At 32.0% G+C, this 13,497-nt stretch overlaps 1 protein-coding gene across 1 annotated transcript; it reads right to left on the bottom strand.

The window, feature by feature from the left end:
- Nucleotides 1–527: 527 nt before the first annotated feature.
- Nucleotides 528–12,968, bottom strand: LOC131844126 (calcium-binding protein 4-like). The gene is made up of 8 exons (XM_059192923.1): nt 12,846–12,968; nt 8,985–9,104; nt 7,909–8,012; nt 3,631–3,773; nt 3,028–3,171; nt 2,430–2,639; nt 1,487–1,543; nt 528–957 (listed from the first exon to the last, which is right to left on the bottom strand). Exons 1-8 carry the CDS (start codon nt 12,966–12,968, stop codon nt 848–850), a joined length of 1,011 nt encoding a protein of 336 aa, XP_059048906.1. The 3' UTR covers nt 528–847.
- Between the last annotated feature and the right edge of the window lie 529 nt (nt 12,969–13,497).

Raw genomic sequence — 13,497 nt, 5'->3', positions numbered from 1 at the left:
ATTAAATAACCAGGTAAGTACAATTTTTATGAGATAATCAATGGCACGAAAATAGTGTACCGACGTTACCAATGTTAGTTTCATGGTGTTACACAAGCGAGGAGAAGCGTATGTACGTAAATAGTAAGTAAATACGCAATGTAATAAGTGACATTTAGGTATAAATAATTGACGAGAAACATACGAATCGTATTTTAAAAATAAATGTCATAGTATTCAATAAATAGTTATGATAAAATTATTTTTTCCCATGCAGTGGTTTTACAAAATTCTATTTTATATTAACTACATATCCATTTTCCTAGTACAAATATCTATGTATTTGCAGAAATTATAAATAGTTTAAACATATTTAAACCATTTTTAATTTAGTTATTTTTCTTAAACCCATGTTCATCCCCCTATCGAACTTCTAGTGGCGTCCTCAGATTAAAGTCATACTCGTTGGTCACTTCACTCACTCCCATTTTCGTCCGGTGAAGCTGTAAAAAGCAGCTACGGCCAATTGAACTCAACACACAACAACTCATTGTATCCTTCTTTTCTGACAATGATATTCGCTGGGCTCTCGGATTGTCTCTAGAATACTCTTTGTTTGCAAATCCTTGCTTTTGTCTACCCATACTAATACATATCTATAGCTGTTTGCTGTTGGATACCTCATTAGTTTTAGAAGAAGTTTATTACCACCTATGAGACCTATGTCGGTAGGTAGTAATTAATTAAAAACATCTGCAATCCGTACTAATTTAAGAAACTACGAATGATTGCGAAACTATTTACGTTTTATTAAAAACATTTAATATTAATTGCGTATTTTTCTCGTCAAGTAAAATTGTAGCAGCAGTTAGTTTGCAATGATTGGTCTCTGCAGCGGAACGTCCGTGCCATCGGTTGTCTCCTCGTCGTCTTCATCGTCACAGGCGTCCTCAGGCTCGCCGAGTGCCCTCACGAATTCTACAAATAAATATACATAAAAAACATTACCATATCTGACCTCTCTTGCAATAATAAATAAGCTGACGGCCCGCCTGACCTTAAGTGGTAACCGTCTATACTATGGAAATAAGACTATATGTCGCCTATATTATGAAAACAATAAAATTGTTTAATATATCTCTACTACTAAATACGACATAGACCACTCAAAAATTATCGGGTATCGAATATAATTTGCTCTATTATACGGAAAATATTGTTAAAGCAACAGTATGTACCAAATCATTTCAATTGCATTAATATCAATTATGATATCTAATGGTAAAACCTCGAAAGACATTTTCGATTCTGAACGACAAAGATGATAGAAACTGGCTATCGTGCATTTACTACATAAATTTGAGCATCATAGACTGACTGTTATTTTACTCCAAAATTGTCATTAGGATGAAGCCATATCTTATGGACAAAATTGCTTTTACTTCCATTAAACGGATGGCTAAAGCTTAAGACAGCCTAATACATATGTTCTAGTTTTTATACTCACCCAAGAAGTCAATGCGACCGTCACCATCAGAATCAACTTCTTTAATCATGTCCTCAACTGAAAAGAAACATTCAGCAGATATTTTTTATTTTCTTTATTATTAGAGGTGTAAACATATCAAAAGCCTATCTGACGGTAGTACAGTAGTGTATGTTAATAGATAAATCGGAAACGTTTGCCGCCACTTACTATTTGTTAGTTTTCTTGAAGACACTTGCGAGTAAGTGACGTCTTTTATTTTATACTGAAATCTAATTCTGAATCACTAAAAATTCCGTACAAATATTTTTTACGCCCTTAGAATGACAAACAAGCAGACGGCCCACCTGATGGTAAAGTGGTAACCATCGCCTCTACCTACTATCGTATAGATAAAATGAACTGAAATGATAAACATCACTATAAAATTTAAATCAAAATATACTTATTTGTTAGTGTAGGTCTATTACAGACTCTTATGATATCTATATTAAATCTACTGTCAGTCCGGAGTGCTTTTCAGCTGAAAATAACTAACAAGAAACTCTAATTTTTTCCAAAAGAGTGTGTACAAATTTATAATAATACAGATCCATTTTTTAATTTAAATTTGGGAGAATAGTAAGTACTTCTCATAAATTGGCATTCCTAACGATTTTGACGTCATGCCTTCTCTCTATTCTATAATTTCACTTTATTATCAATCAGATTCTTTAATCGAAATATATTTTGCTGATAAAGCTGCTTAGATTCTGGAATAGGTGAGACAGATATTCACAACTTTGTACATTGGATAAGCTAAGCCGATTTATAGAATTCTTTCTCCTGAAAAAGTAAGCTTTAGTATCAGAGTAATATGTATGGGTAACAATGTGGTAGGTTTCTAGTTTTGTATATTTGTTTTCTATATAGATAAGTTTCAAACCGATAACTGCATATTACACTATACTACTATTATACTTACTCTCTTCCTCCGAGAGATCTTCGCCCAAACATTGCAGTACAGCCCTCAGATCCGACGCACAAATATAGCCTCTGTTGTGTTTATCAAAAACACGGAAGGCGTCCCTCAGTTCGCGCTCCTCTTGCTCAGCCGAGCTAGTACCACCGGCAGGACCAGACATCGACTTGGAGAGGATGCTCACGAATTCTTCGAAGCTCACGTTCCCGTCGCCTAGTTTAGGTTAACAATTGCCGAAATTACTTGCTTACTGACTTAGTCTATGATATATTTATAAAGCTTTATATTTTGAATACCAAATTCTAAATTGTCACTTTATTCCTTTCGGTTTCCCTTGCTGGCCCTAGTTTGTATATAGCCTAAATAATCAAAAATGTTCCACGCGGGCGAAGTCGTAGGCTCAGCTAGTATAATAATATAAATGTGAAAATGTGTCTGTGTATCTATTTATTTGTTGCCTTTTTACTACGCAACGTTCAGATCTTGAGAAAAGACATGAAGATATATTGAATCAAGAATACGGATATAGGCTATCTTTTAATTTAAAACAGCAGATTAAGGCGTGACATGTTAGTTATATATACATATACGGTATACGTACCATCTCTATCCACCTCCTGCAGCATATCTTGGAGCTCCTCGACCCTCGCGTACTGACCAAGACTGCGCATGACCCGTCCCAATTCTTCCTTAGTAATGGTACCATCTCCGTCTTTGTCAAACAAACGGAACGCTTCACGAAACTCTGCAAAATAATAGACATTAAATAATTTATACATATTAAAAAATAAAGTAAATAAGCTGAAGGCCTACGCAATAGTAATTTACACTATAATAATCACAGATAAGTTTATATTACATAATACTTAGTAATAATATTAAAAAATTGTGTCAAAAGAATAATTTGATACAATTTCTAGGTATAATGAAATTACCTACTAATCGAGATAACCATTTATACTCTTTATTGGGATAGTAAATCTACCATTTCTACTACTCATACTACTACTCAGATATACTATATATCGTATTTATAATATTAGTATATAAGTATGAAAATAGTCATACTTATATTATTTACTAATATTTAAATTGTACGTATTTTCTGTCTTCTGAGAAAATCCCATACACATCAATGCGACTGTTAAAACTGGGAATACTTGGTAACTTACAGTAATTATGTATGTCCCAGATCATTAGTTACCTTTCATTTGGGTCCTAGTGATTCCCGTTGTTTCGTCCACGATGGATGCTTTCCTGTCCAGGTTCGTGTCAGCTGCTGGCTTCAAGAATGTTACCTGCCTCTGAGGTTGTCGTGATGGGGTTATAGACTGATCAGACAGCAGGCTGCGAATAAGAAATAAATCTTGCATGTACAGTGGGCGACCTGTAAGATTGTATTTTAAATATGTAAGAATGAATTAACTAGTTGAGCACGCTGTTTGGTGTAATCGCGGGCACAGGTACCTAGTTAAACCACGTGAAAATCATAATGTGTTATTCTGAAGTATGAGCTATATTTTTTTATTAGTTTTAGCTTGAAAGAATAAACATTAATCCACCCCTACGCGTTTATAATATTAGTAAAATTCCAAAAATAATGCTTATTTTAGGATCAGAAAAAAACAGAAAAAATACGTACTTAGCCCAAAGAATTATACAAAAACTTAATTATAACAAAGAAGATTTAATATCACGGCAGGTCCTATCTACGAGTGCTTGCTTCAGTTGAATATTCCGGCCGCTAGACGGATTAAAACTTTACAAATTAAACACTGTTGAAGTTTTTAAAGAAATAGCAATGTAATTATTTGCATTTGTGCTGCGCAATTCTGTTAGAACGTATAGAGACTGAACAAGTAATCACTACGGGCACTCTTGTTAATCTATAGAAATAACGTAAAATGGAATGATAATACCTATACTATAACATATATTTGTTAACAGTATTTCTCAGTAACTACTGAATTTATCAATGTATAATAAAATATACAATAATCTTGATCTTGATTTTATTTATCTTTATCTTCTTTTGTTTACGTATCATAAAATCTTGACAAGGCGGTAATATTTTTAGATGGCCTTGTTATACGTCTTATTTTTTGTTGTACTTAATTGTCTAATTTGGATTCGTAATTGTTATATTATAATACAAATATACTGTTTTATAATAATTTGAGATCTAATACAGTCCACCGATTCGTTGCAGATAGCTTAGACAAAATGTACCTACACGCACACTATGTTGACGGATGTTGACGGCACAATTCGTATTAAATATATACCTACATATTATTACAATAAATATTGAATGAAGTCCTAACGAGATAGTACTATTTCAAAAAATAATAATATCAATTTAATTACAAAGTTAGTCAATCAATGATTATTTATTTCTAAACCATACCATACTACATATCTTGACATAATTTTCATATTTATTTTAAAAGGTTTGTATATATTAATGTAATGTTATATATTAATAATGTTGTTCTTAACAAGCGAGGTCAAGATGGCTAATTAGTTTGTTTATAAATTGGTCAATCTGCTCATTGCATCCTTCACTTACGCGTTCTCTAGTCTGTTACTGTAGTATCTTCTTCAATATATACATATAAATAAATAACCCGGGACAATTAACACAGCGCCACCTAGTCCCACGATAAGCAGAGCTTGAGTTATAGGTACTAGACAACTGACATACTGAATACTTTAGATATTTATTTAAAAGTGCAATAAAGAGTTATAAATAAATACATAGAATACACCCAGACCGATACAAACAATTATATCATGAATACAGATGTTTGTACTGTGCGAAGAATAGAACTCGCGACCATTGGACATAAAGCCGTGTGCTAAACCTCCAGACCACCGAGATCGTCAAATATATATGTAATTGTATACATCTATCCTTGTGCAATATATGTATATAGTACAACGATAGACGTATATATATAAATAAAGCAACTATCCTAAAGTAACAAACAAATGCGGCACAGCAGCGAACGTCTTTATATTGATTACGTTGGAAGTCGGTATGGCATCCGAAGTATTCACTGTAATTTATTGCGACCCTACGCTATTGAAGGGTATCGAAGTATTGACTACATGTCATAGTCACATTTTTGGGTCCAATATCTTGTAAGAAGTTACTGAAATGAGATTTCACACATATGTTGTTTTTTTTTCTTATGTAACTGAATGGAATGGCAGACAGAATACGGCTATCTGCGATTTTTTCCTAGCTATGTAAATACGTTTAGCTTTTCTAATGCAGCTAGCTTTTACAGCTTCACTATATACACAAAGAGTACTACAAACATCTGGCAGATTAAAGGTTGAAACCTCGGTTTGGGCCGTTGTCATTTCGATACCAATTGAAGGTCTTATTCATGAAGAACTGAGCGTTAGAAGCCTGTCGAATTAGAATAAGTAAATATTCAAATATACATAAATATGTTTCTGATAGTTAAATTCAAAGAGTTAATACTACGCAACACAATACAACCACAAAGTTCCACGATTTAAATTGGAACTAAATTTAATTTAAACTACAACTTCCATTAATCACAACCAGGCGCCCGTAGTTCTCTACGTTCTATTCTAAGTTGTATGTAGCTACGTATAAGGATGAAATTTATTTTGCCATCAAATTTATATAGGTGTTCTGGACTGAATTACTACTGATAGAAACATCATGCCTTCCACAGAACTTCGGAGGTTGTATTGACATTTAGACCATTAAAGAAAGCGAAAAGACCAGTATTGCCATGGGAAAAGGATCTTGCCACGTTGATAGACTACGAACATCTTCTAGAAAATTGATAAGATTTCGTTACCTCTTTTATTTTACAAAATATAATAGAATGAAGCGACTGATATGATCGAACTTCACTTCCAGAAGTAATATAATAGCGGCCCGCACTGGTTTCGTACGGGTGCAATATCACAAAATTTTTCGGCTTCAGCTGAAAAATTTTGTGATATTGCACCCGTAAAAATTAACGGTTGGATCCGTGCACTAGTAGTTCTACCCTCCTAGTAATTTATTTCAAATTATGCTCGTCAATACTGAACGGATTATTTATATAACGAAAGGTCCATTTCGAAATATGTCACTCACTCGTATGATTTTTATTTTTGTAAAAATAATATATATTGTAAATCATTTAATGAAATTTATATTTAGATAGTGTATGGATGTATCGAATGCGCTTTGGTGTTAGAAACCATTTTAACCAGTAATTTCATTAATAATGGAGTAATTACTCACTCACTGGGCCATTAGATTAATCAGATTAGAAATCACCGTTTTGAGGTTATTAGTCAGAGTAGTATCGCGAGAATTAACCATTCATTCATAAAATACCTAATATTCATAATATCTTACTCATTGTGAAAAGTCAAATGGTAGTTAGATTTCATGGAAATTCACGTTGAATTCATTTTAACTTACGCTGTGCGAGGTAACTGACTCGACACATTTCCTTCGTGCTTGTTTCAAGTTTCATGTCATTTGAGTTTGGTATAGGTAGGAAAGTTCTAATTTGTTTTAACTTTAACCTATATAACATGTAGATACTTAGTAACAAACTACAAATATTAGTAATTTGTAATAACATGTGTATAATGATTGCAAAATCGTCTCTGTTCCAATATCAGACAGAGGGCAATTCATTTTTCATGTATATTCTACGGTTGCTTCGATAATTCTAGATGTTTCGATGATTCGGACTTCTGATTTCATGTTGATAGATGGCCGACTTTATGCACAGATATGTTAGAGTATTTAGGTATATCAAGCTCCGCGTTTCAAGATCTTTTCCTTGGCTACACACTTTGTTTTAACAGAAAGTGTTTCATATTTTAAATGTGCTACTTCTAATATTTATGATTTTATATTGTAACAAGTAAATAACAAAAGCAATCGTTGTGATTCCATATTATGAAAATACGCAAAGGACCAAAGAGCAAGTTGGGTGAGAACAATTGAATATTTACACGCTTTCAACGTCTCCAGAACAATGTGAGGTATGTAAATATTCAATTTGGTAGGATTATCAGAAAGGATCAGGTTTAAAATGTTGAATATTTGTTTCTTTCTACCAACGAAATATATGACATTTTGCCGATACTAAGCTTAGAATCTAGAATAAGAATAGCTTGGAATCAAATTTCTTTTGGACGGTGTCGTCGGTTAGTTGCCCTCCTCTAGGTACTATACCTAAGTATTTCATATATTGGGGTTATAGATAAATTGAGTTTATCAGAGTAATACAAAATTAGACGGCTAATTGTTTTTTTTATAAAAATAGAATTATAAGTAAGTTCGCAGGCTTACACATAATATACTTTATACATTGATATATATTATGTTATTAGATATTATTGTTTATGACTTATAACAATAATATATGTCGACCATGACCGTTAGCACTGGCGGGAGAACCATTGCATCAAAAACATTTCGCTAACTCACCTATCTGTGGGGCTGATGGCCAATGATGGAGGCTCTCTGCTTTCAGGGCGGGAAGCTTCATCGGGGGGACCCGGCTCTCCCCCGCTGCTGCTTGTTTGTCGAGTCTGTTTCAGTTAAGTACAGAATTTAACAAATTAAATACCTAATGCTTATTTATCTAAATAGATATCACTATATATACAATGTAACTAACTGATTTAACCACTAAATAAAATATTCAAAACTCAATAGAATACATAAATAGTAACAGAAGTAGATTTTGTATGTTGTTTGCATGCTTAGTTGCCGATGTCTCATCTATTTTAACTATAGCAACTTGCTTTGTAAGCTGTGTTTCGATCATTATTTATATTAACAATTATAGTTGAGCAATAATAATATTTCAAAAGTCAGTTTCATAGAAGCATAAGCATGGTACTGTTTTTAAACTTTAAATAAAATTGTTTACAGCAAAGTCACAAATACAAATATCAGAATGTATTTATTGAAATATGGTTTTAGCCAATATTTGATTGCAACAGGCAGGCGATATACAAATTTGTAGATAATAATTGTATATGTATGCAATTACCTTACACAACACAGACCTTCAATATACTATTCATTAGAACTTGTAGAAAATCAATCTATTTTATACAATGACATAGTACTAGATACATTGCTCAGGCACTATGATATTACAGTGAACTCACACATCGAAACTTAATTTGAAGTGCGCCCAACGCTGTAATATTCCATTCTGTTTAGAAGTATAGACATGAGTGGGAACAATCGTGTATTCGGAGCGTAGTAGAAAGCGTATTAAGTATAAATTCGGCGATAATATTCGTGAAAATACAAATTCTCTTTATGGGTTGAAAAATCATTAAGAAATTATTAAATAAAACTCATTTAGCACTTTTAAAAAAGTAATGTAGAAAAAGGCCGAGTTATAAAATATTAAAAAAATATATTGCAAATTATAAGTCACGGGTCTCGGAGTGCCTGCTTGCCTAGATAAAGGTTATATGGGTTAATTTGCGGATACCTAATTGTAGATAACGTTAGTTTGTTTCAATAATATTTGTAAAGCTTACCATGATACCCTTGAGCTGATTCACCAGCGGCGAATCAGCGAAGAAGTTGTTCACCGCGGAGAATATGTTTGCGCGTTTGCTCGTCGCGCGGCGGCAGGCGTTCTCACGCCCGCCCAAATGCTTTTGTAACAATAAACAACTGTGTATTATGAACTAATATTACGTCATTATTTTATTACTTACTACATATTTGTAAACCAAATTATAACAATAGATTGACTGTTCCGGAGTATTTTTTGTTCGTATATTTTTCGACGGGTTTATTTTTACTCCCCTATAAAAGGGGAACTCCTTGTTTAGGTGTAAGAATATCAATATTTATGCAGTCTAGTTGCTAAACGAACGAGGACTCTGCTTAATTAAAAACGCAATCAATCAACTACCTACGAATACCTAAAAATTTTCTTGATTCGCCAAAATGTTCAATGATTGATTTTGAACTAATTTTAATAGTTTCTCAGGTGTAATTAAAATTTTACAAGTGTCTTATTAATTGTAGTAAAATTTTAATCTTGTATCTCATAAATACAGCCTCAAAAACTATGAATAGATATTTAATATTGAATCCATTTATTCCTAAACAACGTCCTTGCGTAGCTATATGTAGTTTGTTGCTAATAGAATATGTAGATGTATTCACAGTAATTTATTTATTACCGCTTAATTTTATTTTTTTAGAAATTTATGATTATTTTTCTTATATTTTTTACTAATATTTTCCTTTCATGGAAATTTGTTATTTTAATATTATTTTCTTCACCTTTCAGAAATGTTCTCTAAATACGCTATATAACTACGATATCACTATCAATTGTAATCTGCTTAATCGAGAATTCATAGCACGAAGAATACTTAATCCAGCCGCTAAACCGCGAACCGTTCTATAGACTGTTTAGAGGAGTTTGCTCCTAATTTATAACAAAACCCAGTCTGATGTTACTATTTATTTTCCTACCCATTCCCACGATTAAATTGCAGATACAATGTTTACAATAAATCTGGCGTCAACCAGGCCTTATGGTTTGTTGCGAGTGGACTATGGAACGTAAACAAATTAGGAAATTGTTTTCGCGTTTATTTTTAGCAAACTGTATTTGCTAAATCATAGGTTATTTCAGTAGATACAGCTAGTTTTTTCGCGCAGCGTTCCCTACATTAATATATAAAATGTATCCTATAGATTCTAGTAATCAAGGATATAATCTATCCAATTACTAAAATTTCAATCGCATCCGTCTACATTATTTTTTCTTGATTATAACAACATTCAAATGTATAATAGTGGCATTATAATTAAACATTAAAAAAAATGTTTTCAGATGTAAGTATTATATTTTCCGCCATTATATGTATATGCCAGACAAAACTAATCTGACGTCGGGCCTCTCCTTATTAGAAGAGGATTTAGCCTATTACTACTCAGTTCAGGGAATTGCTTTGAGTTTCTCTTAAATCGACGTATTAGTTCTTTGTTCTTCTTGCGATGTGCACGGGATGACAAGGAGTGGCAGATTATAATGTTTTTACCTCACTGTACAGATAGTTGATACAATTTCTTCTTTTAAGTAGAAACGATTTTGATGATTCTTATAATGCGAATCTGTTAATGTCTGTTTATCTGTCTGTCAGTAAATCCGACTATGTATTTGTAGCCTTTTAAAATTAAACATCTAAACAAATCCTAATTAAATTAATGGAACATATATAAGCTATGTTTAATGTTAAAGCAGACGAACTCGCGGGAATCTTTTAGGAACACGGAAAAGTAACAAGGCGGACATAAACATTTTCATATTCATACACTTTCATAATTATAATATTAGTATGGATTTACCAATTAAATATGGTACGAAAACATAGTCTAGTTTCAAAATAAACCCAAGGAATGGTACACAAACAAAAGTGCACTTAGATTGTAACTTCTCCTTTAAGAAGTCGGCTGATGAAATTAATTACCGTCTTAGTACGTACAAAATTTAATGATCGATTTCCACAAAAAGCTTTTGCCTTTTACGTTAAACAAGTCACATCATCAATCTCCAAGTTTTAATATTAATAGGTTTCATTAACAAATATTATTTCACCGTCATTATTTTGTTTCCGGATGAAACGCCTTTGGTTCTTAACTTCGTGTAATTAATAATTACATTGAGTAGGACTAAAATCATATCGGATACAAACAAAAACAGGCAAATAGTTATCTTTTATTCTTTTATAATATAAAAATAAGTCACAGTTTTTGACTGTCTATTTCTCCTCTTACTTCTTCTGAAGCACGCAATGGATTTTGTTACTGTTTTCAATATTGTTTAGACAATTTCTTCCCTAAGGATTATACGTATAATACCTACATGTATATTATTTATTATAGTAGAACAGTTTATAATTAGAAGCTAGATACACAGGACAGTCAGCCTAATGTTGGAACTAGGCTGATTGTCCTTTGTGTCTAGCTAGGGCACTGCCAAAATCTGCATAGTTATCAAGACTGAAATGCCTTTTGGTATTTCAATATTATACAAATTGTTTTGGCTTTGTAAGACACAATTACTTATTTATATGCTTCCATCATATACAGTAATATACACTATCTACACGTGTGAAGCAAATGCGAGACGCTAGTTAGACATAATAATATCAAATAGAATAGAATTAGGTATTCTGTGTCGCTACTTATATTAAGCACTTTTTATTAGTAATTGTTTTGCATCTACTGACCATTCGAAATGCAGAGTCAGTTAAGAATGATGGGAAAGAACTTCTGCCTGTTGCTCTTTTAAAGGAACATGACAAAATATTTGGATAAGCGTCTTATTAAGGCTTGGCCTTGTATTATATATTCATTCTTGTACATGACAGGCGGTAAAAGTTTTTATGGAAGTATTTTTTATTTCCTTGTATACTAGAGTATTATATTAGCATGTTTCGGGGACTGAAATCCCGGTTGAATATACTGGGATTGAAGTTACTGAATAAATTTTAAATATTTTTACTCTACGGTAGCTTGATCCGCATGATTACATATGCATGCGCATGATAAGTTCTTATTTTCTACAGGTATAACTGATAAATAATTAAAAATAAAAATATAAAAAATAATTTATGAATTCTATGATTGTGGTAGGATATATTTAATTTCAAAAGTACTTGTAATATTGAGGTATATACACGTACCAAGTTCAATTAAAGTCATACGAAGAAAGTTGTAAATCCGAAATAATGTTAATATGCACATTACAGAATCAAATATAAACATTTCATTTTCATGCAGTTTATATTCTTTCCTATTGTTTCGTAGAAGGTTTTCAGTTTCATCAATATTTATTATTGTAAGCGTTGATCTTTATTCAGTAAATATTTTCTTATTTCTTTATTTATATAATTTACATTTACATAAAAAATACACTAAAGTAACGCTATAGAAATATAGACTACTAATGGACTTTAAATACACAATGACTAAGTTTGTACGTTTTAACCATATAAATAAAACCATATACAACAAATGAAATTTAAAAAAAATCTAACTTTAGTTTTTAGATATTTGATGACAATTGGAGATTGATAGATTTGATGAATATAATAAATGCTATTCTAGAAAAAAGAGTTATAGACGGACTGACAAAATGATGAAAAATATTTAGCCTAGTAAGGGTAGGGAATATTGAAATGGGAGAAACCCTTTTAATGTACAATTTAAATGCAGTCAATAAAATCTTAAACCGTGCACTAATATACTACATAATTGAAGTAATAAAATTCGAAAATGATTATCTTTGTCAAGAACTTAAACTAACTTAAAAGGTACTCTATTATTTAGATTATTTAATGGATTCAGATATTACTTGTTTGTATTCTTACCTTGATAGGGTTATAACAACGAACACCTGGTGGTTCTTTGCGGTTGTAGGCGGAGGCCGTGGTGGTCGGATGCGAACTGAAAGGATGCTGGAGTGACGGCAGTAACGCGCCTGCGCTCTTCATCTACACTATAAGGGGAGTTTCCGTTAAAGCGATTTTCCCAAAAATTTTGTTATATTTTTTTATTTGTTACTTTTATTCATTTTACTAGAACATTTTACAATTGTATGAATAAGTTTCCGGGCATTTTGGTAATTAAGGAAATTTGATGCAATTATGAATATAAATTGCATTAAATAAAACCGCGTAGAGAATTTTCTACTACTACCTGAATATTCTATAGTTATAGGCCTAATACTAATCGACAATAACTCTAAAATAACACTAAAATAGCAAATTTTTAGTTTTAAGTTAAAGCGGTTTACACGACAATACGATATAATATTTATATGTATACATAGTTTCCATTTTGTATGACATTGCGTTCAAGGGGTTTTGTGGTTTAGTCGATAGAAGGTAAGTAATTATTTCGCTGGTAAGGGCTGCCCTGTCCTGTTTCATGTTATGCTTAGTACTGAATAATTTAAGCAACTACTTAACAAGAAATTTACATAGATTTACATAGACACAGTAACACAATATTTTTAATCCC

Source organism: Achroia grisella, unplaced genomic scaffold (genome assembly GCF_030625045.1).
Source record: "Achroia grisella isolate CSIRO2021 unplaced genomic scaffold, CSIRO_AGI_Agris_v1 utg109, whole genome shotgun sequence".
Lineage (NCBI taxonomy): Eukaryota > Metazoa > Arthropoda > Insecta > Lepidoptera > Pyralidae > Achroia > Achroia grisella.
Note: the sequence above shows the minus strand (reverse complement) of the source record. Positions and strands in the feature narration are given on the sequence as shown.

Excerpts from the sequence above, each read along its gene's own strand:
- LOC131844126 (XM_059192923.1), bottom strand. The coding sequence starts at position 12,968 with ATGAAGAGCGCAGGCGCGTTACTGCCGTCACTCCAGCATCCTTTCAGT. Across the intron at positions 3,774-7,908 it reads GCCATCAGCCCCACAGATAG|CCTGCTGTCTGATCAGTCTA; the intron begins GTGAGTTAGCGA and ends TCTTATTCGCAG. Across the intron at positions 958-1,486 it reads CGGTCGCATTGACTTCTTGG|AATTCGTGAGGGCACTCGGC; the intron begins GTGAGTATAAAA and ends ATTTATTTGTAG.